Below are 22,313 nucleotides of genomic sequence, written 5' to 3'. Positions count from 1 at the left end.
CTGTACCTTCCGCCATGATATGATAGCAGGACACCGCTGAGAATGAGTCATGGTGCTGGGCCTGGCAGATGGTGGATGCTTTCCTTCCCCTGGTCATTGTTCCTGGGGAGGGTCTTGGGTGGGCGGAGGCTGCGGACCTCAGGTCAGAGTCCTGGCTCTGAGAATCCCAGCGATAAAGCTTACTGGCTGTGTGACCTTGGATGACACCTACACCCTCTCTGAGCCTCACTTACATCATCCCGACAATGGGGCTGATGGGTAAAAGATCTGTCTGCAGGGGCTCCTCCCCAGAGGCAGGATCACCTGAGGCCACAGCAGCCCTGTACTCAGCAGAGCCCACTAGGGGTTCAGGGCCAGCAGATTTAGAACATTCTGGCCTTGGCCCTTCCTCAAACGTCTTCCAGTGAGAGTGGGCAGCTAGATGAGACCTCAGCCAGGCTCCCTCCCCGCCGTTTAGCCCCACCTCCCAAGACCTGGAGGCACTAACAGAAGCTTGGCCAGGCTTGTCCCAATCCTGGCTCTCCTGTGCTGAGTGACTCTAGGTCAGTCCACTGGCCTTTCTGAGCCTTCGTTTTCCCACCTGTCAAATGGGGCCTATTCCAGTCTTTTCCTCACATGTTATCATAAACATCAGAGAACATCCTCTGTCATCATCACAGAATGAACATTCCCATTCTGAAGATGGGAAAGCACAGCTAAGAGCTATGAATGAATGAATGAATGAAGAATCTGGCCCTGGGAATGGGGGTGGGGAAGCCTGGGGAGACCTGTTTGCTGAACAGAGGACAGAAGTTTCAGAGGTCAGAGGCAGGACAGTCCCAAGGAGGCCTCACAGAATCCCCAGCATCAGGGCCGAAGGGGAGAGCATCCATTAGGTTCAAGACATGAATCTCTGATGCTCATAATAAGTACAAAGTAGGTACTTTTTAATCCCAGGTGACTTCCAGATAGAGTCAAGATTCAGAGAGGTGGAGTGACTTGCCCCAGATCACACAGCAAAGCATAGCTGATCTAGATCTGGATTCTGGAACAGTGGGTCCTCCCTCCCCTCCTTAAGGCCACGCGGGCTGCTCTCGTGACACAGCTCTGTTGCCCTATGTCCACGTCACAGTGCTCGGCAGACTATGAGGTCAGTCACCAGCAGGGGAAACAGCTGGGGGAGCTCAGCCTCAACCCAGCTGTCAGAGGAAGGGCAGGGCCAGGATAGGGCTGCAGTCCCCATGCTCCCCCACCCGCACTCCCAGGGCCCTAGCAGAGCAGTATCCCAGATTATCCAGGCCCCTGGCATCCCTTTACTCAGCTCTGACTGCAGGGGTTTGGGAAAAGGCCCCTCCTGTCATCCCATCAATCATCACCCGGGCAGTCATGCCACCTGCGGAGTCTTTACTATCGGCTTCATTCTCAAAACATCCTGGGAGGTTTTACAGGTGAGAACACCAGAGACTTAGTGTGGGGGAGCCCCAGACTCCACCAGAGCACACGGCAGCCTGGTGCTCTTTAGAGAGGGTGCCCCTCCCTCTGAGTAGGCACAGGACGAGGGCCACCTGCACGGCAGCCTCCCCACGCCCCAGCCCGGTGCCCTTGCACAATGCAAGAGCCCAAGGCCACACAGCTGGTCTATAGCAGAGGTGGCCTGGCCCCCGAATCCCTGAGTGCTGGGACCCAGGGGGACCTGGAGGCCTACAAAGGGCAAAGGCAGTTTGTCGGCAGTGACTTAGCACCCCCGCCTCGCCATTGGCAGAGCCCTCAGCCCTGACCCTGGCTTCTGGATGCCCGGCCACCAGCTGCAGGACTCAAGGGCATGCTGGCTCTGCCCCATGGGCCCCCCACCCTCCCTGGCTCCACGATGGCCCCACAGACCTGGGAAGGTCTGCCCTTGAGAGGGAAGCCAGGGACAGAGTGGCCTTTGTCTGGGCAGGCCCTGCCTGGGCTTGGGCCCACTGGGCCCCAGTGGCCCCCACACTCTGGGGACTTACCCCCACACACCAGCTCCTCTGTGGCCTCTTTGGCAGCAGCCCTTCCCGGCTGGCTTTCCTCCTGGCCCCTGGGCCCTTCCGCCTTTCCCTCTTTCTTCCAGCAGGGAGGGGAGGGTCTCATTCCTGGTTCCCCTTGTCTTCCACCCTTCCACACTGGCCTGGTGGCTGCCTCTCCCCTGCCCCTCTGGCCACCCCACCAGAACTGGGAACTGCCCAACCCCACAGGGAAACCTGCCACTCCCCCACCTGCCCCACTTTGTGGTGAGCCCTGCCCCAGACCCTGTGTGACTCTGTGGGCATGGGGCTCCACCTCGCTGGCTGGCGGACCAGAACTCTTGGGAGGTGGGGGGTCCCAGGGAGGTGAAGCATATAAATCTTTTCACAGAGCACCTAAGAATGGTGATGTCTGTTAGCCTCTTGTTCCCTTGATCCAGAGGCCAGGTCTCACACATTCGTGTTTCTGGAATCAGAATATGTCTTGTGACTGAAGCTCATGTTAATGGGCTGTTTCAGGGGCCCTGAAATGCACTTTCCACTGAGGTGCCTACAGGCCTGGTTCTCGGGCTGGTTCTAGGTTGGTCTACCCTCTTTAGGGCCATTCAGGGGAAGTCTTCCTCTCACTGAGTTCATGTAGGCAGTGAGGGTGGCAGCCACCCAGACTGCCTAGCAGGGAGGCAGGAGCCTTTAGGGGAGGGCTCCCCAGGCAAGCAGGTGGCCAGGGTATGGGGACGTCTGGGCTGTGTCCTCTGCACCCCACAGGTGTTGGGCGCTTGGTTGTGAGAGGCTGCCTGCAGAGGAGGGGGCTGGGGTGAGAGCCCCCCACACACACACCTGGGGCACGCTCTACATGCAGGGCACCCATCCCTCAGGCCCTGGGGGAGGCCAGGCAGACCGTGGTTCAAATCCTGACTGCCCCTTAGGCACTCTCTACCCATCACTTTTCTGAGCCCGTTTTTTTCACCTGCAAGGTGGATACAATGATCCCAACCCTGTTGATCCAATCCAGTTTCACTCCGGTGTGCTGTTACCACATCCAATGGAAATGTCCAGACGGGTGTTCCCCAAGTTTGGAGGAGAGACTTGGGGTGGTGTGACCCAAGACATGAGCTACACAGCATGTCTGAGGGGTCCTGAGAGTCACCCAAGAGGCCAGTGGTCAACACCTATGGGACAGCAGGCCCCGGCTGTGTCCAAGCCGAGCCTCCCTCGCGGGCCCCAGTGTGCACAGCACCTGCCGACTTAGCAGGCTTACCGGTCTCCCCCCACAGTGCACACCTGAGGAGGGGCCCCTGGCCCACACCTCAGGGTAGTCCTACCTTCCTCACAGTTCACCCCGGAGTGCCCGGGGCAGCACCTCCACTCACGCGCGGTCACTGTCTTGTACATCACCTTGTAGGAGGGTCTCACCACCGTTCTGTAGCTGAAAGAGTGCCCAGGTTGCTGAACTCAGACAGAGTCTTCTACTGCCTTTCCCACCGACTTGGATGTCCATGGGAACAAAGTCCAGGGGTCCTTTGCCACCTCTGGGCCCCTCTGGAGCCTCTCTCCTGCTGTATTCTGGGAGTGGCCCTTCCAAATCCTCCTAGTTCCCCAGGTGGGGGGATACCAACTGGATGGGACGTCCCTATGAGCTGGCCTGTCCCCAGAGGTGCAGCCTCACTGAGTGAATGTATGTGGGTAAAAGGTGGACTCCCTCCCTCAGGAAGCCCTCCAGGTGCCCCAGGAGCATAAAGGGAGGTGCTGAGATTGGGCATAGGGCTGATGTCTCCTTGGCTCCACACCCTCAGGTTCCCGCACTCTCCTGTACTCCCCAAGCAGTGCCACGACCAGGCCTCTGCTCACGCTGTGCCTCCACCTGGAATGCCACCGGCTCCTGTTCCACCATGGTCTCGCTTACCTGCTGCCCGGGCAGCTCATGGGCCAGGGGCAGTTCTGCAGCACTCGCTGAAGATAGGTGCCATTTTGCACGTGGCATGAGATGGTACGGGTCACCACATACGAGCACCAGTTCCTGAAACAGATCCACAGTGAGGAAGCTCAGGTGCCAGGCATGGCTCCCACCCAGGACCCTGGGAAGATGAGTGAGGAGGTCCGGGTTTTCTCCCAGAGCCCTGGGTCTGTGGGTAGGGAGACCCCTGAGCTCTCAGAGTCCCTTGGGTCCAGTGGGAGTCCCTGTGCTACTGTGGCTATGGAGTGAATCTATAGCCCTGGAGGGAGCTGTGCTGGGGGCTCTGGGAAGGTCCTGGGGAACAGGGGGGCTCAGGGGACAAGACGAGAGCAAGGCATCTTTGCCCAACTTCTCCTTTCTCAATATCACTTCTCTCCAACCCCGACTCATCCGGGTCTCAATGCCTCCTGCCACCTGTCCGGACAACAGCAGCAGCCCCTCCGTCTTGCCCTTCTGCGTCTCCCAAGGAGTGTCCTAAAATGCAAACCTGGCCTTATCCTCCTCTTACTCATCCTCACCCTCAGCCCTACATCTTCTATGCTCACACCTGCTGTGATCCCTCACCTCCAGGCCTTTGCTCACACTGGGCCTACTGCCTGGAGCACCCTGCCCCCACTTCCCCACTTCCCCACTTGGCACCTCCGACCTCCAGTCTTACAGTGCTGTCACCTCTCCCCTTGTCCTTTCCCGCCTCCACCTTACCTGAACAGAATGATGGTTCCCTGCCCAGGATCCAGCAGCACTTTGTCTACCTGTCAGACTGAATGAAGCTGGTGATTCATGCCTGCCCTCCCCCTCCCCTGGCATGACAGAAGAGAGGCCCTGTCCTACTTATCCTTGTGTCCCCTCTGTGGGGCAGCCAGATGTCCCAAGCATGGAGGACTGACTTCTCCAAATGCCAATTAATAATCATATTGCATTGCATATATGGAACACCTACAGTATGCTAAGGGTATTCACATTCACTTTCTTGGTGAGCCAGGCAGGCACCTTCCCACATTTTACAGAGGAGTAAAATGACAACTGCTCACATCCGGGAGCTGGTGCCTGGTAGAGCTGGATTTGTACCCAGGAATGTGGATGGCCCAGCCTGGCCCCTGTCTCCATCCCAGAGACCTCAGCTCCCGTCTCCTCCCCATCTCCTGAGCCACGGTCCATGGTCCTGTGAAGGCCCCAACCTGGGAACCTGCTGACCCCAAGCTCGAGGCCACAAAGGAAAGTCTGGAGGGGTGGCGGGCTCAGGCCGAGAAGGGTCACCTGAAATAGTTCCTCCTTTCCCGGCCCTGGCAAAAAATGCAGGGCCCGTGACCTTGTGCAGGCTGAGGGCTGCTGAGCACCTGGAATGTCCCAGCCATCACAGAGGTGTCTGCCACCACTGAAATCCGGTCTCCCAGCTGCTGGCCCACCCCCACCCTGGTCCACCCATAGGACAATGTCCTTGGCCGAGACCTGCCAACTAACTCACTGTGGGACCCTGGGGACGTCCCCTCACCATTTTGTCGCCCTGGAATCCACCCAGGAAGAGGGAACAGCCTGGCCAAAGACAAAGTGGGGAGAAGGGATGGCTCTGTTAGACCAATGACCCTGCAGAAGCTCAACAGAGCCCAGGGCCAGCCACCCCACCGAAGAGCTGACAGGTGCTGGTGGCAGCACCGTTGGGAACCACGCAAAACTGGGAACAGCCTAACTGGCTACAGGACCACTAGATACGGAAAACCAGATGCTAAGATAGAACCCAAGTTCTCTGCACGCAGACCACTGTGTCTGGTTAAGTGAAAAATGCAAGTGCAGACCAACAGATGGAGCATGACTGCATTTCTATTAAAACAAGAAAACCCAAAGACTGTTTTATACATATATGCACATACACAGCTCTACGTGCTTAAAGTTAGGAAAAATCACACACTCACGTCAAACTGGAGGGGCTTATCCCTGCATACCAGGAACTAGGACCAGGGCCTTTCACACACCAATTATGAGCCCCACTTTACAGATGGGAAGACTGAGCCATTCTGGGGTTTGGAATGTGCTCCTGGCACCCAGGATGAACAATAGAGTCAGGGGTTGGAATTCAGGTCCACCTGACCCTAGAGTTTGCACTGTTAACCTCAGGCTGGCAATTTTTCTCCTAATGAGCAGGTGGGGATTTAAAAAAAAAAAAAAAAAAAAAAAAAAAGCACATTTCCAAAAGAGGAGTAAAATGACAACTTTAGATCCTTTAGATCCTTTAGATTCCCCCCCCCCCCTTAAATCCCCACCCTTTAGATCCTTTGGGTCCCTGGATCTGTGCTTTTGAACTTGGGAGTTTTGCTTGTTGGGGGGGCAGGGACATATGCCCCTTTGAGAAAGTGATGTTGGTGTGGCTCCTCTCCAGAAAAATGCATAAAACTCAGAGTGCAAGTTTTTTTTGGGGGGGCAGGGGCTTCCTGAGGGGTGCTAGGGGCTCTCTGCAGCCTGTGTGATGTCCCCCAGGCTGGCCCTAGGGCTCTGGGAATGAAGGAGTGAGGGAGGGAGGGGCAATCTGGGCAGAGGCCATGCAGAAGCTCCAGATGCTGGAGGTGCTTTCCTGGGCCAGGAACGAAGATTCCACGCCAGTGTACAGATGCGCACACACACACACACATGCAAAGGTGTGCGCAGACATCAATCCGGTGAGCACGCATGCAGATGCACATGCACACGGACACACTCACACACATATAGCTGTGAGTGCCCACAATTCCCTGGACATACACGTGCCCGTGCGCACACACAGACCCATGGAAACACACACATACACATTCAAAGCACACAAGCGGACAAAGGCAAATCCAACAGGACACACAGCCACAGAATGACTGTCCTGTCTACAGACACAGGGCCACATGCCCTCACACATGCATGTGCACACAGCCCCCCCTCCATGCCCAGACCCTGGACCGGATTGGGGGTGGAGGTAGGCCTATGACTGCTCACGGTTGCCTGACCTGCTCCCTCTTTACCAGGGGGCAGCTAGGGAAAATAATTTTCTCCTTCCTTAATTAAAATTGCCCCCCATGTGGGTCAATGCTCGGCTCCCTGGTTTATTTCCCATGAGCTAGAGTTTGCTTGAATCCCCTGCTTAGGAGATACGGAGCTGATGGCTAACTAGCCAGGAGGGGATCCTCAGGCCACGTGAGGTTCAAGGTCAGCCCCTGGCCTCTCCCCTGTGGTGTGAGGAGTCATTCATAACCATAAACCACCCCTCCCTGACCTTGAAGACCTCAGCCTGCTGTTCCCAGGAGAAACCCAAATTCTTCCGCAGAGACTTGGCCTGGCCCCTGTGTCTACTTTCAGCAGGGACATCAGGACCTCTTTCTAAAGCACAGACCTGGTGTTGCCACTGCCTGCTGTGAGTCTGCAGCCCACCATGGCTTCCCATTGCGCTGTAAGCCCAAGACCACCCCGGCCCATCCTGCATGCTGCTCTCCTGCACACTGCAGGAGAAGAGGGGCTCTGCTGCCCCTCTTCCACCTTTCTGTGCTCCCCTCAAGTGCTGGCTCTCCCCCAAATCAAATCTTTGTATTCAGATTCCCTCTGCCCACAAAAGCCCTTCCCTCGGCTCCAGCAGCAACCTCCTATTTGCCCTTTAGGTCTCAGTCCTAAGGTCCCAGGAGGGGTGGGGCACCTCCAGAGGTCCCCTTCAGCAGCCCTGAGCTCTTCTCTTTGCTGCAGATGTGAAGGGAGGACACCGGCAGGGACCACACCACGACAGGGCTCAGCTTGAGGGTGCTCAGGGATGTTTGCTGAATGACTGAATAACCAAGAACAGACAGTGGGTCTGGGCAGAGGAGCCAGGACCCAGGTTCCCAGAGATGGGTGCAGCCCTCGGAGGCCTGCCTACATCCTGCTGTGTCTGGGGGCTTTGTCTCCAGGGACACGGCCGGTGATAAGTTGCCCAAAAACCCAGTGAGGCTGAGCCCATGGGCTGGGGCTGGGGCTAGGGCTGGGAGGAGGCAGCCCTTCTCTTCTGGGCTTGCCACTCGTGCCCACTCAGCACCTCCCGGGGCCCCCAGAGGCTGTTGGAGGAGAGAAAACAGGCCAGACCAGCTCAGCCTGGCACCGGCCACCCCCACAAGGGCCCCCCCAACTTGCCCTCCACCCCCTGCCACGGGGGCCCAGGGGACTTTGTCTCTGCGGGGCCCAGGGCTGCGATCCGGAACAGTGATAGGGGCTAATTGCAGGAGGCAGCCAAGCGGGCCAGGGGCCAAGGGCCGTTATGAAAAGAAGAGGAAAGAAAGGAGCTGTACAAGGTGGGGGTGGGGTGATTAGCACCAGAACCCCACTCTGGAGGTGAAGTTCCAGTCCTGGCCCCACTGCTTCCTAACTCAGCCACCTTGGACAAGACCCTGACCCTCTGTGTGCCTCACTCTGCCCATCAGCAAACGGGGACAGCAGAATGTCCTCTGCCAGAGGAGATTTCACACACTGCACAGCCCAGCACTAACTGCTATGGTTCTTGGACTGTGACTTGGACCCTACGCCCCACAGCTGTGGTACAGCGGTTTCCCTGGGAGACCCCAGCACAGTGCCTTCCGTGCACAGTCCTTCCCTTGAAGGGAAGAGATTGGATGGAGACTGCCAGGGTCTGCATTTTACAGAGGGGGACACTGAGGCTCCAAAAAAAGTCACCTGGCCAGGTCACCCAAGTGGGTGGAGAGCTAGGATTTGAGCTCCTGAGAGAGCAGCTGGGGAATAGAATTCTCCATTCTCCTTGATTCCAGGACTTGCCCAAAGGAAGCCCATCCTGCAGGGAGAAGTGGCCTGGGCCAGGACACTGGTGATGGCTTCTACTCCAGAGCCACAGAGCTGAGATGGGGTCGTTCAAGGAAACAGGGATTCAGGAGGGAAGGGACCTCAGGGGGGCAGGAAGGAGCCCCAGCAGGGACTGGGGGACATACAGGGCAGGGGCAAGCCAAGGCAGCTCTGTACAGCCCCCAGGCACCCTGGTTCCGGGGGTCTCGAAGTCTTGCCACATTCCTGGAGCTGGGGCAGCCCCTTGGACGCCTTCCCGGGCCTCCCCCTCCCCAGGCACAAAGCCTCTTTTCTGCCTCTGATCCCTTGGCTGCCAAGGGGCGCCTGGGGTGCTGGGCTGGGAGTGGAGGGAGGGTTGATGGGGTGTGACATCCCCATGCTGTCTCCAACAATACTGGGACGTGGCCACAAGGGGAGGTCTTGGCAGCTGAGGACCACAGATTCCTCCAGCTAGGGGTCCCTTCCTCCACCTAATGTCAGCGATAGCAGGAACCACTGTTCATCCTTCCTATGGGGGACTGTCCACCCTCAGAACAGGCCAGGGGCCAGGGGACAAGGGGAGGAAAGAGGGAAACACTGAGGAAACTGAGAGCCAGGACTCTGAAGTGACCTACCTGAGGTCACACACTGAGTGAGTGCCACAGCCAGGACTGGAGCCTCTGACTCCTAGCCACAAATTGTAAACCTCTCCCAGACCCACAAGCTGACACCTTCTCCTAGGATGCCAAGGGCACTGGGTTGGGAAGCTGGCTGGCCTGGATTGAGGTGCCACTTTTCATCTCTGGGCCACAGGCTTATCTGTAAAATGGGAGCAACGGTATTGCCCACACAGGGCTTTTGTGATGCCAGGCCACCGTGAGCCTTCTGTGAATAGATGGGGCGACAGTCTCCAGTGACAAGCTACCTGCCAGAGGCACCATCCTATTCCCTCCCACCCACAGAGCCCTGGGGGGTGAGAAGCCCAGGCTGGGAGGCCCCCCCCCCTGGACTGGCAGGAGGGCAGTCTGGACCTTAAGCCCTCTCAGTCATCTTCCTGAGCCTGACACTGGGAATTTGAGTTTAGGGTCTTGGTCATCTTAGCACCTAGGATCCTGGGGGTTCACATTCATGCCCTGGGCAGGTCATATCCTCCCTCTGAGCCTCAGCTTCCACTTCTATGAAATGGGGACCATCAAAACGCATGCCTCCCTTGGCAGCTGGGAAGATTCTGGAGGCCCAGGTCAGCTGTGGTCAGCATGCAGTAGGTGATGGTGGCTGTGATATCTGCCACCTGCTTGTCCCTGTCTCAGACAATTGCTAATTCTAGCCTCTGATGCCTTGGCCACCTCTGCCCTCCAGCCCTAGCCATGTCACCTGCTCTTGCTAGCCCAGCAGGGGCATGCTGGCCCCTGACCACTGGGAAAGGGGATTCCTGAAAAGAATTAAAGAATTGAGGCCCTAGGGGGTGGGGACCAGGGAAGGTCTTTGAATGGGATGAAAAGGCCTGAAGAGGCCTGGCTACTCCGTATTGTCTGCCTCAGACAAGGGCTGGCCTTTGAGAGGGGACCCCAGCAGGGGCGGGGGGGGGGGGGTGGTGGGGGGGTGGGGGGGTGGGTGGGTGGGTGGGGCTGCAGCCAGGATAGGGGCCAGGACAGGTTCAAACACTGTTATCAAGGCTAGAAAGAGACAGATTCAATCCTAGCACTTCTATTAAGGGCTGTGAGCCTACAGGATTAGGGGGCCTCAGTTTGCTCATCTGCTAAATGGGGACAGTGCTCCCTACCTTATTCAATCCTGGGAGGATTAACAACCGCACTGCAAATAAGGGGCTCCTCACTGGGGAGAGATGCTCCACAAACACCCACGGAGGGAATGTTCCCAGCTCCAGAAAGGGCAGCAGGAACACAGAATGCTCTCTCCCCTCTCTGTTCAAAATGCCAGGTCCCTGGGGTGGCCACTGACCCTCAGATCTGTGAAATTCCACCCCAGTCTTCTTCCTCCAAGGGAAATAAATAGCCGGGGTACTAAAAAAAGCCGCTCTAGAGCAGGGAAAAGGGAGGAGGGTCCCCAAGGGTCAGCTAGGGGATATGCTGGGCTCTTCTGACACGAAGGGAAGGGGGCCCTGGAGCTAGGGCGACGGAAGTCCCAGGAGGCGGCTTCTCCCTCCTTGTTCCTCTTCTCCCCCCTCTGGAGCTCTGGGGTGAAGGGTGGGAGTGGAGGAGCTCTGGGGGAACGCCGGCTCCGGACACAGGGATCGGGACCCTCCGCCAGCAGAGGGGCGGCCCGGGTCCCTTCTCCATCCATCCGCGGGCACCGAGGTGGGGCACCAGGCTCCTTCCAGTCCCTGGCTTGCACGGAGGTTTGGGGTGCTGGGGGTGCTGGGCGCCTGGAGCCCCGGCCCGGAGCTGGCAGCGCGCAGAGGTGGTGCGAGGCAGCCCTTACCTGCGTCCGGAGAACGGGGCTCCCCCGACGCTCCACGCGGCGCCGCCCCCGGGGAGCAGGAGCCCGAGGCAGAGCAGCGCCCAGGCCCGCGGGCCGCCCATGCTGCGCCCGCCCTCCGCGCGGCCCTCGCCGCCCCAGCCCGCCGCGCCGCCGTCCCCGCCGCCGTCCCCGCCGCCGGAGCCCGGGTCCCAGCGCGGCGGCGGGAGGGCGGGCGGAGGCGGGCGCGGGGCGGGGGCGCGCGTTCCCGGCCTCGCCCGGCCCGCGCCGCGCCCCCCGCCCCCTGCGCCGCCGCCGCCAACCCGGAAGGAGCCCGGGGGGTGGGGGGGGCGGGGGGCCTGGGCGGGAGGCGGCCAGGTGCCCACCTGACCCGGCGCCCTTCGCCGCGGGACCCGGGGCCGGGGCCTGGGACGCAGCCGGGACCCAGAGGCGCCGCGCCTGAGCTAGGGTGCCCAGGCCCTCACCCCCTCCCGACGGTTTGGAGGGATCCAGTTCCCAAGGCGCCCGGGATCCATCCACGATGCAGCAGGGGCCTCCGGAGCGGTGAGCGCCACCCTGCGGGGCACCCCGCCTCCACTTCACATCCTGTCTCTGTTTAACCTTCAAACCAATCAAACACTCTTGGCACGCTGGGCACAATCATTCCCATTACACGGAGGAGTAAACTGAGGCCCGGGCACCGCTGGCCACCCCCTGCAAGGAGAAGACCCGGGCTGGCCATAAGTCAGTGTCCACTCTTCCTGCCATTTTACAGATGGAGAAACTGAAGCACAGAGAGGAGAGCTCTGTCAGTGGTTGGAAGAGTCAGGATTTGAACTCACGTCTGACTTCAGAGGGTCAGCTTTTTTTTTTTTTTTTTTTTTAAGGTGGGGAAATGGCAGAGGGAGAGGGAGAGAGAGAACTTTAAGCGGGTTCCATGCCCTGTATGGAGCCAGCTGTGGGTGCTGGATCTCACAAACTGAGCTCATGACCTGAGCCGAAATCAAGAGGGGGTCACTTAACCAACTTAGCCAGCCAGGTGCCCCAAAGAGGGGTCAGCTCTTAAGCACAATTATGGAAGAGTACAGATGGCATGTTGTTCTGGGCCTCAGTTTCCCCATCTGTAACAAGGTAAGGATTAGTTTACAGTGGAGTTTCTTTACTGGGGTATGTGGATGAGCTTCTGGGGAGAGAGGTGTGAATCCCTCGAAGGTGTATGCAAGTGTGTGTGTGTGCACAATGTGTGCGCGTATGATGGATGAGCGTGGATATATGCGATGGTGCTTGTGATGTATGTGTGTGATGTGTGTGTGTGTGTGCAAGTATGATGGGTGTTTGTGGTATGTGTGTGATGCCTGTGTGGAGGTGTGTGATATGTCTGTGGTAGGTGTGTGTGTTTATGGGGAGGAACCCCAGCTGTCATTAGAGGGGACCCCCCAAAATTCAGGACAGTCTCTAACCTCCTTTTCTGCCTGGACTGACATGCAGCAGGCAGTCCTGGGCTGAGGATTCCCCTGCCCCACTGGGCAGTGCACCAGAGGCCTGCCCTTCGCGATCCTGCCATGGCTTGTCTGGACCCAGACCTAGGATCTCTGCTAGAAACACTCCAGCAGGAAGCGTCTGCCAGCCTCTAGCTCTGAGTCCCTGGGACTCACCAGCGCTGGGCAGCCCCGGGTCCTGTGCCTAAGCAGGACGGGAGAGGGCATGCCAATATGGAGGGGGAGGTAGTGAGATCCAGGTTCAAACCCTGGCTCTGCTGCCTTTGCCTAAATTAGCTTGGGTAGGTCCTGCCCCTCTCCAGCCTCAGTTTCTCTTTGTAAGGACAGCTGTGTGTTTATACAGATGTGGCCATGAGATGTCATGGCCATGCCTTGGCATCCACTGTCCCCTGCTTCATGTGGTCCCCCAAGCATGCCCCACCTCCTCCAAAGACATCACAACACCCACCTTGCCCTCTTGGGGAACTGCGTCCCTCCCTAGCATGTGCAATTTTGGGGCACCTCCTTTATGCCATCTTTCTGACCTCCCAAAATGTAGCTTTGTGCCTCTCTGGTTAGCCTTTGTTTTTTGACACAACTAGATCAGTGACTCCATCCCCTGGATGACTGTCACTCCCAAGGGGCCATCATCTCCTGAGAGGGCCCCAGCCCCATCAAGCCCTGGTTAAGTGGCCAGGATAAAAAAAAAAACCATCTCCCCAAAGGGCACCTTGGAGGGCGTTCAGCTCTTCAGGAAGAAGTTCTGGGTTCTGGCTTCCATCCTGCAGAGAGCCGGGAGGGACTGCAAGATGTCCGGGACACCCGCTGGCTGCCACAGAAAGAGGAGGCGCTTCCAGGTCCATTTGCTCCTGTGATGACTGGCATATACATCCCTTTACTGCTGCCACCAAACTCACGGGCGCTTCAGGCCACTGCAGGATTTCCCCAGCAAGAGAACCCTCTCAAAAAAGGGACCTCTCAACACAGGATCCTCTCAGGGAAAGGTGTCATCGACATTTGGACATCAGGGCGGGGGGGGTCCTGTCCTTGCTGAGGCTGGGATTGCCTGAGGTCTCCTGGGGCCCACCTCATGGTGATACTGTCTGGTGGGTACCGCATAGTGTCAGCTCCCCAAAAAGTTGTCAATTCCAGAGCGACCACTGGGAGCTGTGTGACCTCCCCTCTCTGAGTCTCATTTCTCTGCCTGGAAGAACAAGCCATATGACCCTTTAGAGATCCCTCTGGCTCAGGAGTTTATTCCGGGAAAGTGCAAAAGCTTTGGGTCTCCGGGTGGTGGTCCTGGGGCACGGCCTGAAAGCCCCCTGTTAAGCACACACTTTCCTGGGAAATGCCATCCTGTTTTCTGGTCCTCTTTCCTCTCTCAGCAGAAAGGGCAGGAAATGCTGTGGGGACCTGAGTCTTGGTCATTTGAGGTTTCAGTGTTTGCAGAGGCAGAGGGGAGAGACACCACTGGCTCGAGGTCTCGGGGCCTGTCCCTGCGGACGGGGCCTCCTCCCCCAGGGCCTGGTCCTATCTGCTGCCAAGACCAGACCACAACCGCCAGTACGAGCGGCTTCCGTTCCCAAGCGCTGACCGGGTGCCAGGTGCTGTGCTAAGCATTTTGCTTGCATTGTCTCCTGCCCTCCGCTCTGTCCCCAGGGAGTCCGCCTTATTGTCCCCAGGTGTGGGGGCTCGCCCGAGGCCGGCTGGTGAGTGATGGGTGCCGGCCTATCACCAGGCCACACTGGCACCCTCTGGCCGAGCCCCAAAGGGAGGTTTTCTTTAGGGAAAAAGAGGACTTGGCTCAGATTTAGACTCCTGTCTGGAAGCTGATGAGGTGAGAGAAAACACAGGGGCACACGCACGTGTGTGCGGACCACACAGGGACACGGACTCTCTCTCTCTCTCTCTCTCTCTCTCTCACACACACACACACACACACACACACACACCCCTTCTTGGGACAGGCCAGGGGCGGGGGGGAAACACGGCCTTTCTGGTGAGGAGTCACCAACACGTCCACCCAGCCTAGTCCAAACAGGAAATGCTGTTCTCATAGCAAACAAACCTGGGCCGCAGCCTCTCTTCCCTGTGAACCCCCACTGGAGCCTGTGTCCCGCAGGACAGCCTCCCTGGCTTGGGGTGTCCATGGTTATCAGCCCTGTTTGCACACCAGCTGCTGAGAGCCAGGGAGCCCCACTGGGTCTGTACCCACATCGTCAGGATTCTATAAGTGAGGAAGCATCTCGAGTGGGCTGGGGGCCAAGGGGTGCCCACAGAACCATGGCAGCAGCCCCCAGAGGCTCAGGCCTCGTGGCCCAGGCAGTGCCTGGACGTCATGAAAGGGAAGGGGGCCGGGTAAATGTCAGTGCCCTTCAAAGCTTCTGCCCAGACAAAGGGCAGGGCCGGAGAGCTCGGCTGTCCCCAAGCGTTTCCAGGTTGGGGAACAATGCCCGCTTTCTGTGCCTTTGATCTGGAGGCCTGGCCCTGTTGCCCCTTGGTCCCAGAGCAGGGGACACCCCGCTGGGCCAGGGAGGGGGTGCTGGGCCCCCCCCACGAGCCTGCAGCTGCCTGGACAAGTTATTTATGCTCCATGGAGCTGCCCTTCTCACCCAGCTCATTCCTTCCTCACAGAGCTGGGTCTGAGGCTAGAAGGGAACAGTAGGAAGGAAGCTGTCAGAAATCATAAATTAGGGCTGCAAGAGGGCCTTCTGGAATCCTCGGGAGGAGAGGCCTATGGGAGTGTGGGGAAGACAAGAGAGTGACAAGGCAGGGCACAAACTGGCATGGCAGGACAGGGTATCTGGATTTGGTCAGGAGACCTGGATGTCCTGTGTGATCTCGACCAAGTCCCTTTTCTCTGGAACTCAGTCCTCCCATCTGGAAACTGGGGATGATACAAGACTTGGAGACTTTCTTTGTTGACTGTGAAAGCATGGACAGGGGATCCCTGGGTGGCTCAGCGGTTTAGCACCGGCCTTTGGCCCAGGGCGTGATCCTGGAGTCCTGGGATCTAGTCCTGCATCGGGCTCCCAGCATGGAGCCTGCTTCTGTCTCTGCCTCTCTCTCCCTCCTTCTCTCTCTTTCTTTATGTCTATCATGAATAAATAAATAAATTTTTTTAATAAATAAATCTTTTTAAAAAAAGAAAAAGAAAGGAAAGCCTTAGAAGCACAATAAAAAAAATAAAAAATAAAAAATAAAAAAAGAAAGCATGGACAAATGAGAGGCCTTCTGCTTAACAATGTTTGTCCCCACTTCCCATCCTTTGGTACCTTCCCTCAAATCCCCTCCTCTCTCCTTTCTGCCTTCTACCTCTGCCCCATCTGCCACCTATGGGGGTCCCTTATTCTATTCCTCTTTTTACACCTGTCCTCCCACTAAAATGGGTTAAAGAGTTCTCCTTAGGCAGCATCCATCTAGCTGTGGGGTAGAGGGAGGAGCTGTTAGCTCATTCACACTAGAGTGTCAATGTTGAATGTTGTTAAATGTCAGAGGGCAGTTAATAGATTCTTCCTCATTTAAGTACTAAATCACTGGTAGTGGGACTTCTAGGCTGGTAAGGGGGGTGTTGAGTGACCAGTGGTCTAAGAACAAGGTCTGCCAAGTGAGAGGGCCTTCTGTGTGGGAAGGAGTCCATCTCCCAGCCCCAGTGAAGTGAAGCCCAGCCCCTGCTGGATGCGTGGGGAGCGGTGGCCATAAGGCTCTGTGGTTAGATGGGTCTGGCAGGCGGGAAGGGCAGGCAAGAAGAGCCACTCAGAGTAGAGGGCCTGGGGCCTGGCCAGTCCCAGGCTGTGCCTACTGGGCCACGAGCATGTGATACCCCTAAGATGAATGGTTTCCGCCTCTGAGGAAGTGATTCTGAGGGGAAAAGGGAGAATGAGAGGAAGGGGAAAAGAATCAGAGAGAGAGAGAGAGGTGCTCAGAAAGAGAAAGGGAGCTGACAAGCCAGGGATAGAGGAAGACAGGTGAGCCAGAGAGATACAGAAAGTAGATGGATGGAGAGACAGAAAAAGAGGCAGGCTGAAAGGTGCTGAGAGAAGGGCACTTGGGGAAGAGGACCCCGGGTTCTGCGGGAGCTGGACAGAAGGGGGCAGGCCCGGGATGCCAGCCCAGCACCACTCCCGAGCTTCATCCATTCCCCTGCACCCCAAGGCTCTGGCCTCCCTCAGAACACCACTCCTTTGAGAGCCTCCAAGGGTGGGGGGCCGGTCTGCCACCCACGCCTGGCACTGGCTGACCTGTGCTGGTATAAATTGTGTAATAGAGCCCCCAGGCCAAAGAGCAGTGGAGTCCCTAGCCTCTGGCTTGGCCTGGAGAGCCTTCGTGCTAGACAGCCCCATTGGGGAATGTAGATCCTTGAGCGCTTGGACTCCAGGCTCTTCCCGCCACCCCCTCTGTCCGGCCCCGTGGTGCTAAGCCTGGATCCTCTGTCCATCTGCCCACCCCTTGACTTTGTCCCATCCAGCCTCTCCCCTTTGTGGGATGTGGCCTTGGTCTCCTTGCTGGCCTTACCTCCTCTCTGACCCTTCCAGTTCTTCCCAAGGGCAAATAGAGCCAATTCACCACGTGGGGAAACCTTTAACCTCCCTGCTGCCCTCAGGCTGAGAACTGAACATGGCCTGGCCTGCTCATCCTCCCTCTGCCCCAGACCCTAGAACACCAAATGTGTCTCAGTTCTCCTGGCCACCTTGTGCACTCCAGCTGGCCACACAGCTTTCCTATCCTGTCCCTTCTGCCTGCCAATGCCCACCCACCCCTCAGTCTCAGCTCACCTGTCACCCCTTTTGCCTTGAGGAAGATGTCCTATACTCTCCAAGCCTGGGTCATGTGTCCACTGAGCTTCCCTACTCACAGTATCCTGTGGTGGGGTCATCTGTTGATTTTTCCAGTTCCTTTGATAGATCATAAATAGGCATAGGTCCTTTTTGTAATTTTTCTAAGAGTTCTAGGAAATATACATACCCCAGACACCATCTAAGATACATTTGTGTACTTTAAAATTTCTACATGGAAGAAAGTAGAGTGATTAACTGTGGGAAAACTTGCAATGTATCAGTCAGATAAAAAGGTTAATTTCCTTCACATATAAAGAGCCCTTACAAATCAATAACATCAATGGCCCAATAGAGAAATGAACAAAAGGTATGAATAGGGCTCAGTTGGTTGGGCATCTGCCTTTGGCTCAGGTTATCATTCCAGGGTCCTGGGATTGAGCCCCATATCAGGCTCCCTGCTTGGTGGAGAGCTTACTTCTTTCCCTCCCTCTGCTGCTCCCCCTGCTTGTGCTCTCTCTCACTGTCAAATAAATAAATAAAGCCTTTAAAAATATATGAACAAAATATATATATATATATATGAACAGACAACTCAGAATGAAATGGCATTCACCTTCACTCAAAAGAAAAGCAATGCAAATGAAAACTATAAGATAGCACCCTCCAAGCCTCTTATGATGGAATATTAGTCAGCCATTAAAGAAACAAAGCACTGGTGCGTGCTACAGCAAGAATAATGGATAAACCTTGAAGACATTATGCTGAATGAAAGAAGCCAGACACAAAAGACCACATATTGTATTCATAAGGAATGTCCAGAACAGAGAAATCCATAGAAACAGAAAGTAGATTAATGACTGCCAGGGGCTGGGGACGGGGGATGGAGAGGGAACTACTCCCAGCTCCCGGGTTTCTTAGGGTGATGAAAAATGTCCTAAAATCGGATAGCAATAGTGGTCACACGACTCTTAAAACACGAAAAAACCACTGAATTGTACATGTTAAAAGATTAATTTGGTGGGGGGCGCCTCGGTGGCTCAGTTGGTTAGGGGTCTGCCTTTGGCTCAGATCACGGTCCCAGGATCTTGGGATCGAGCCCCGCATCAGGCTTCCTGCTCAGCGGAGTCTGCTTCTTGTTTTCCCTCTGCCTCTCCCCCTGTTTGTGCCCTCTCTATCTCAAATAAATAAAATATATTTTTTTAAAAGATGAATTTTGTGGTATGTGAAATACATATATAAAGATGAGGTAGATTAGGTAGCAATTTCCTAGATCAGTGTGAAGTGACAAAAGTTAAGTACAGCTGTGCATAAAGGCTGCCAACATTTGGGGGAAAATTGCAGGAATATATACCCATAAATACTTGGATCACGCACTCACTGTCTCTAGAAGGATTCATGAGAAATCCATTTGGGAAGGTGAACTGTGGGATTGAAGGTTTTTGTGTTCACTGTGAATCCTTTTACATAGTTTGAAAAAAAAATTTTTTTAAGATTTTATTTATTTATTCACAAGAGACACGGAGAGATAGAGAGAGAGAGAGAGAGAGAGAGAGAGAGAGGCAGAGACACAGGCAGAGGGAGAAGCAGGCCCCATGCAGGGAGCCTGACAAGGGACTTGATCCTGGGTCTCCAGAATCAGGCCCTCGGCCGAAGGCAGTGCTAAACCACTGAGCCACCCAGGCTGCCCTGAAAAAAATTAATACCCCAAAGTACACATGCCATAGTCACTCTTTGCCCTAAAAAGTAAATCCGTGTGTGGGCACGCACACATGTGTGCTCACACTTATAAAATGGCAACTCTTACAATTCCAGCTGTGGTAGCTATTGCCTGCAGCTTGGGAGGGCCCCTGGGTGCCAGGATGAGGTGTCTATGCAGACTTCTACTCCTGGGCAAGCAGTGATCCACTAGTACCGAGGCTGCATCAGGAACTGCACCTGAGCTGAGAAGCAGGCCCCCTCTGCTCTCCCAGGGAGGACCCCAAGCTCCTGTCCTCAGCAGGCCTGGCCCAAGACTTCCAGTTGCTCATGACACTCCTGAATGGAGGTTGTTCAGGGAGGTGAGAGAGAAGTGGGAAGAAGCCGGCCCAGAAATTGAGTTGGCAGGCAGCCAGGGCTGCCCCCCACCCCACCCTGCCCCCATGCCTGCAGGTTGGAGCCACAAGAAGCTGAAAGTGGCTGTGTCTTTCTGTCCCCTGATCCCAGGGAGGGAGGAAGAGGAAGGGGGGGGGGAGGGACAACGGAAACAGAGAGGAGGGCGAGGGACAGAGGGCTGGAGGATAACAGAGGGCACGTGGATGTGGAGAGAGATTGAACCCTCATGTCAGCATAGAGGAACAAGAGCCTGTCATGGAGAGGGCGGGCCGGCATGGAGTCACATAGGCAGAGGTAGAGATAGGAAGAGAAGAGAACAGAGAGTCAACAGAAGGAGGACAGGGGCGCCTGGGTGGCTCAGTGGTTGAACATCTGCCTTCCACTCAGGTCGTGATCCTGGGGTCCTGGGATCGAGTCCTGCATCAGGCTCCCTGCGAAGAGCCTGCTTCTCCCTCTGCCTGTGCCTCTCTCTCTCTCTGTGTGTGTGTGTGTGTGTGTGTGTGTGTGTGTGTCTGTCATGAATAAATAAATAAAATACTTTTTAAAAAAGGAGAAGGAGGACAAGGTGGTAGAGAGGAGCATGGGGGTGGGGGGGAGGGGTCAGCACTGACCCACTTCCTACCGGGTCAACCCTGGCCTTTATCTATGTGATGCAGACCGCACACGTTATCACAGCTGCCCATGCAGAGGTATTTTGCCCAAGAAAGGGAGGCCTGGGAGGGTGATAAACTACACAGCTAGCAATGGCCAAGTGGGACCCAACGTCTGGCTGTAGAACCCCAGAGCACGTGGTCAGGACTGTTCAGGTCCAGAATGGGTCCTGGGACCCTGTGGCATCTCCAGCCTGATAGGGGCCTATTGTGCCCTGTCCCAGTAGGGCGCTTCCCAGGAGCGCAGCTACCTGCCTGGGACTCCTCCAGCAAGAAGGGCAGCCTGCTTTTAGGAAGGGGCTCAACATGGGGCTAACGTTGTGGGGTCTGTAGCCCCAGTTGACCAGGAGGCTGTCTCAATCCTGCCTCTGTCTTCCTCACTGTGTGACCTTGGCCACATTGCTTCCCCTCCCTGAGCTTTAGTATTCTTGCCTGGGAAATGGGGATGTTGGCAGCTACCCCTCCGGGTAGATTGCTATGGGGAGCATTTGAATGAGCTCCTTGTCCAGTGGCTGGCACATCTGCTCAGGATAAAGTACCCATGTGGGGTCTGAAGCATGTGAAGCATAGTTTGCAGAATGAGACATCTGGGCAGCCTGGGGATCTGAGGCATGGGACAGATAGATGGGTCAGCCTTTGGAAAAGAATGCAGGGGGGAAAAATCTAGGGTTTCCTAAATGCTCTTTGCTACTACCAATTATTGTTGCTTGAAATACTTCTATTGGCCAATCTCTTGGACTAAAAAGCAAGGAAAATTCATGTTGAAATTCAAAGCTCTTCTCTAGGAGTGCCATCGTGTTTAGGCAAGACTGGGCTGAATGGTTGATGCACTGTCTTTTTTTGTTTGTTTTTTGTTTTTTTTTTTTTGATGCACTGACATTTTGTCTGGCTTGGGCTCAGGGCCGGTCCTCTCCGGGTACTCTGCCTGCAATTAAAAGCTTTGCCGGTAGGTGGCGTCTTGGGTTTGCACCCACCCCCACCCACGCCTAGAAGTTGCTTTTTGAGAATAGACAGGGCTACAGAGACTTTGTCCTGATTGGTGGGAAGGAGTGCTGTCATCACTTAGCAATCTGTCCTGCGTGAAGGTGGGGACTGTAGCAGCTTCTCCGCCTGGCACCCTGCCACCTCTACACTGTGCGTTTGAGTGGACAAGAATGTTTTTCGATGTAATGGGTGGGACTCTATTTAGAATAAGTGGGACTTCTAATTTTATAAATATATATATATTCTTTTTTTTTTTTTTAAGGGGGAGAGGGGCGGAGGCAGAGAAAAGAGAGAATCCTAAGGAGACTCCACACCTGCGCGTGCTGACTCAGGGCTCGATCTCACAACCCCGAGTCAAAATCAAGAACCAGATGCTTAACCAACCTAGTGACCAACTAGGGGCTCTTTTTAAAACACTTGAGTATAAATATTATAATTGGTCATCACTGTTTAAGAAGGGATGCTCATAAAAAATTATTTTTTTATAACAGGGATCCCTGGGTGGCCCGAGAGATTTTAACCCCTCGGTTTAGTGCCTGCCTTTGGCCCAGGGCATGATCCTGTAGTCTCGGGATCGAGTCCCACATTAGACTCCCTGCAAGGAGCCTGCTTCTCCCTTTGCCTTTGTTTCTGCCTCTCTCTGTGTGTCTGTCACAAATAAATAAATAAAATCTTTTTAAAAGATTATTTTTTACAACAAAGAACATACCATTTGGGAATTACTTACATAGCAAGGTATTTAAAAAGCCAAATATGGTCCGCCTGGGTGGCTCAGTGGTGGAGCATCTGCCTTTGGCTCAGGGTGTGATCCTGGGGTCCTGGGATCAAGTCCCACATCGGGCTTCTTGCAGTGGGCCTGCTTCTCCCTCTGCCTGTGTCTCTGCCTCTCTCTCTCTCTGATGAATAAATAGATAAAATCTTAAAAACAAAGAAATAAATACCCAAATATGTAGGTACAGCCTTTCTTGTCTAAATTGGAAATTAAGAATTTCCAAATTTTCTCCCACAGTAGTTTTAAAGGGAAAAAGCTTTAATGCCTCTGCTTACCTGCTATTTCCTTGGTGCTCGTAGGCAGCTCTGTCTTGGAGCTGAGATCTTCACAGCTTCCCGCAGGTCTGCGGCTGTCTGCTTACTCGGCCTCTGTGTCAGTAAGCCAATTCTTGGAAGAAACTATAAAGGAGCAAGAAAGCCTTTTTGGCTGCACCCTTCTTAAAAATTGCTGAGTTTTATAAAAAAAA

General features: G+C 55.4%; 1 protein-coding gene and 1 long non-coding RNA gene across 4 annotated transcripts in view; both read right to left on the bottom strand.

Annotated features, from left to right (window-relative positions):
* Window positions 1-11,319, bottom strand: part of EWSR1 (EWS RNA binding protein 1) — an 86,174-nt gene extending 74,855 nt beyond the window's left edge. Inside the window, exons 1-3 of one of the 3 annotated variants that reach the window (XM_025982107.2) lie at window positions 11,119-11,319; window positions 3,874-3,987; window positions 3,293-3,396 (exon numbers count right to left, since the gene is read on the bottom strand). In XM_025982107.2, coding sequence (XP_025837892.2) covers window positions 3,293-3,396; window positions 3,874-3,987; window positions 11,119-11,219 — 319 coding nt within the window. In that variant the 5' untranslated portion in view covers window positions 11,220-11,319. The remainder of the gene's footprint in view (window positions 1-3,292; window positions 3,397-3,873; window positions 3,988-11,118) is intronic. The other 2 variants (XM_025982108.2, XM_072723140.1) reach the window with 2 other exon arrangements.
* A 638-nt stretch (window positions 11,320-11,957) lies between these two features.
* Window positions 11,958-22,313, bottom strand: part of LOC112906957 (uncharacterized) — a 33,401-nt gene continuing 23,045 nt past the window's right edge. Inside the window, exons 5-8 of the long non-coding RNA XR_003232654.2 lie at window positions 22,123-22,245; window positions 21,803-21,971; window positions 13,303-13,504; window positions 11,958-12,215 (exon numbers count right to left, since the gene is read on the bottom strand). This is a non-coding gene — a long non-coding RNA (uncharacterized lncRNA). The remainder of the gene's footprint in view (window positions 12,216-13,302; window positions 13,505-21,802; window positions 21,972-22,122; window positions 22,246-22,313) is intronic.

This window comes from Vulpes vulpes, chromosome 10 (genome assembly GCF_048418805.1).
Source record: "Vulpes vulpes isolate BD-2025 chromosome 10, VulVul3, whole genome shotgun sequence".
NCBI classification, from domain to species: domain Eukaryota; kingdom Metazoa; phylum Chordata; class Mammalia; order Carnivora; family Canidae; genus Vulpes; species Vulpes vulpes.
This window is presented reverse-complemented; position numbering and strand designations above follow the sequence as displayed.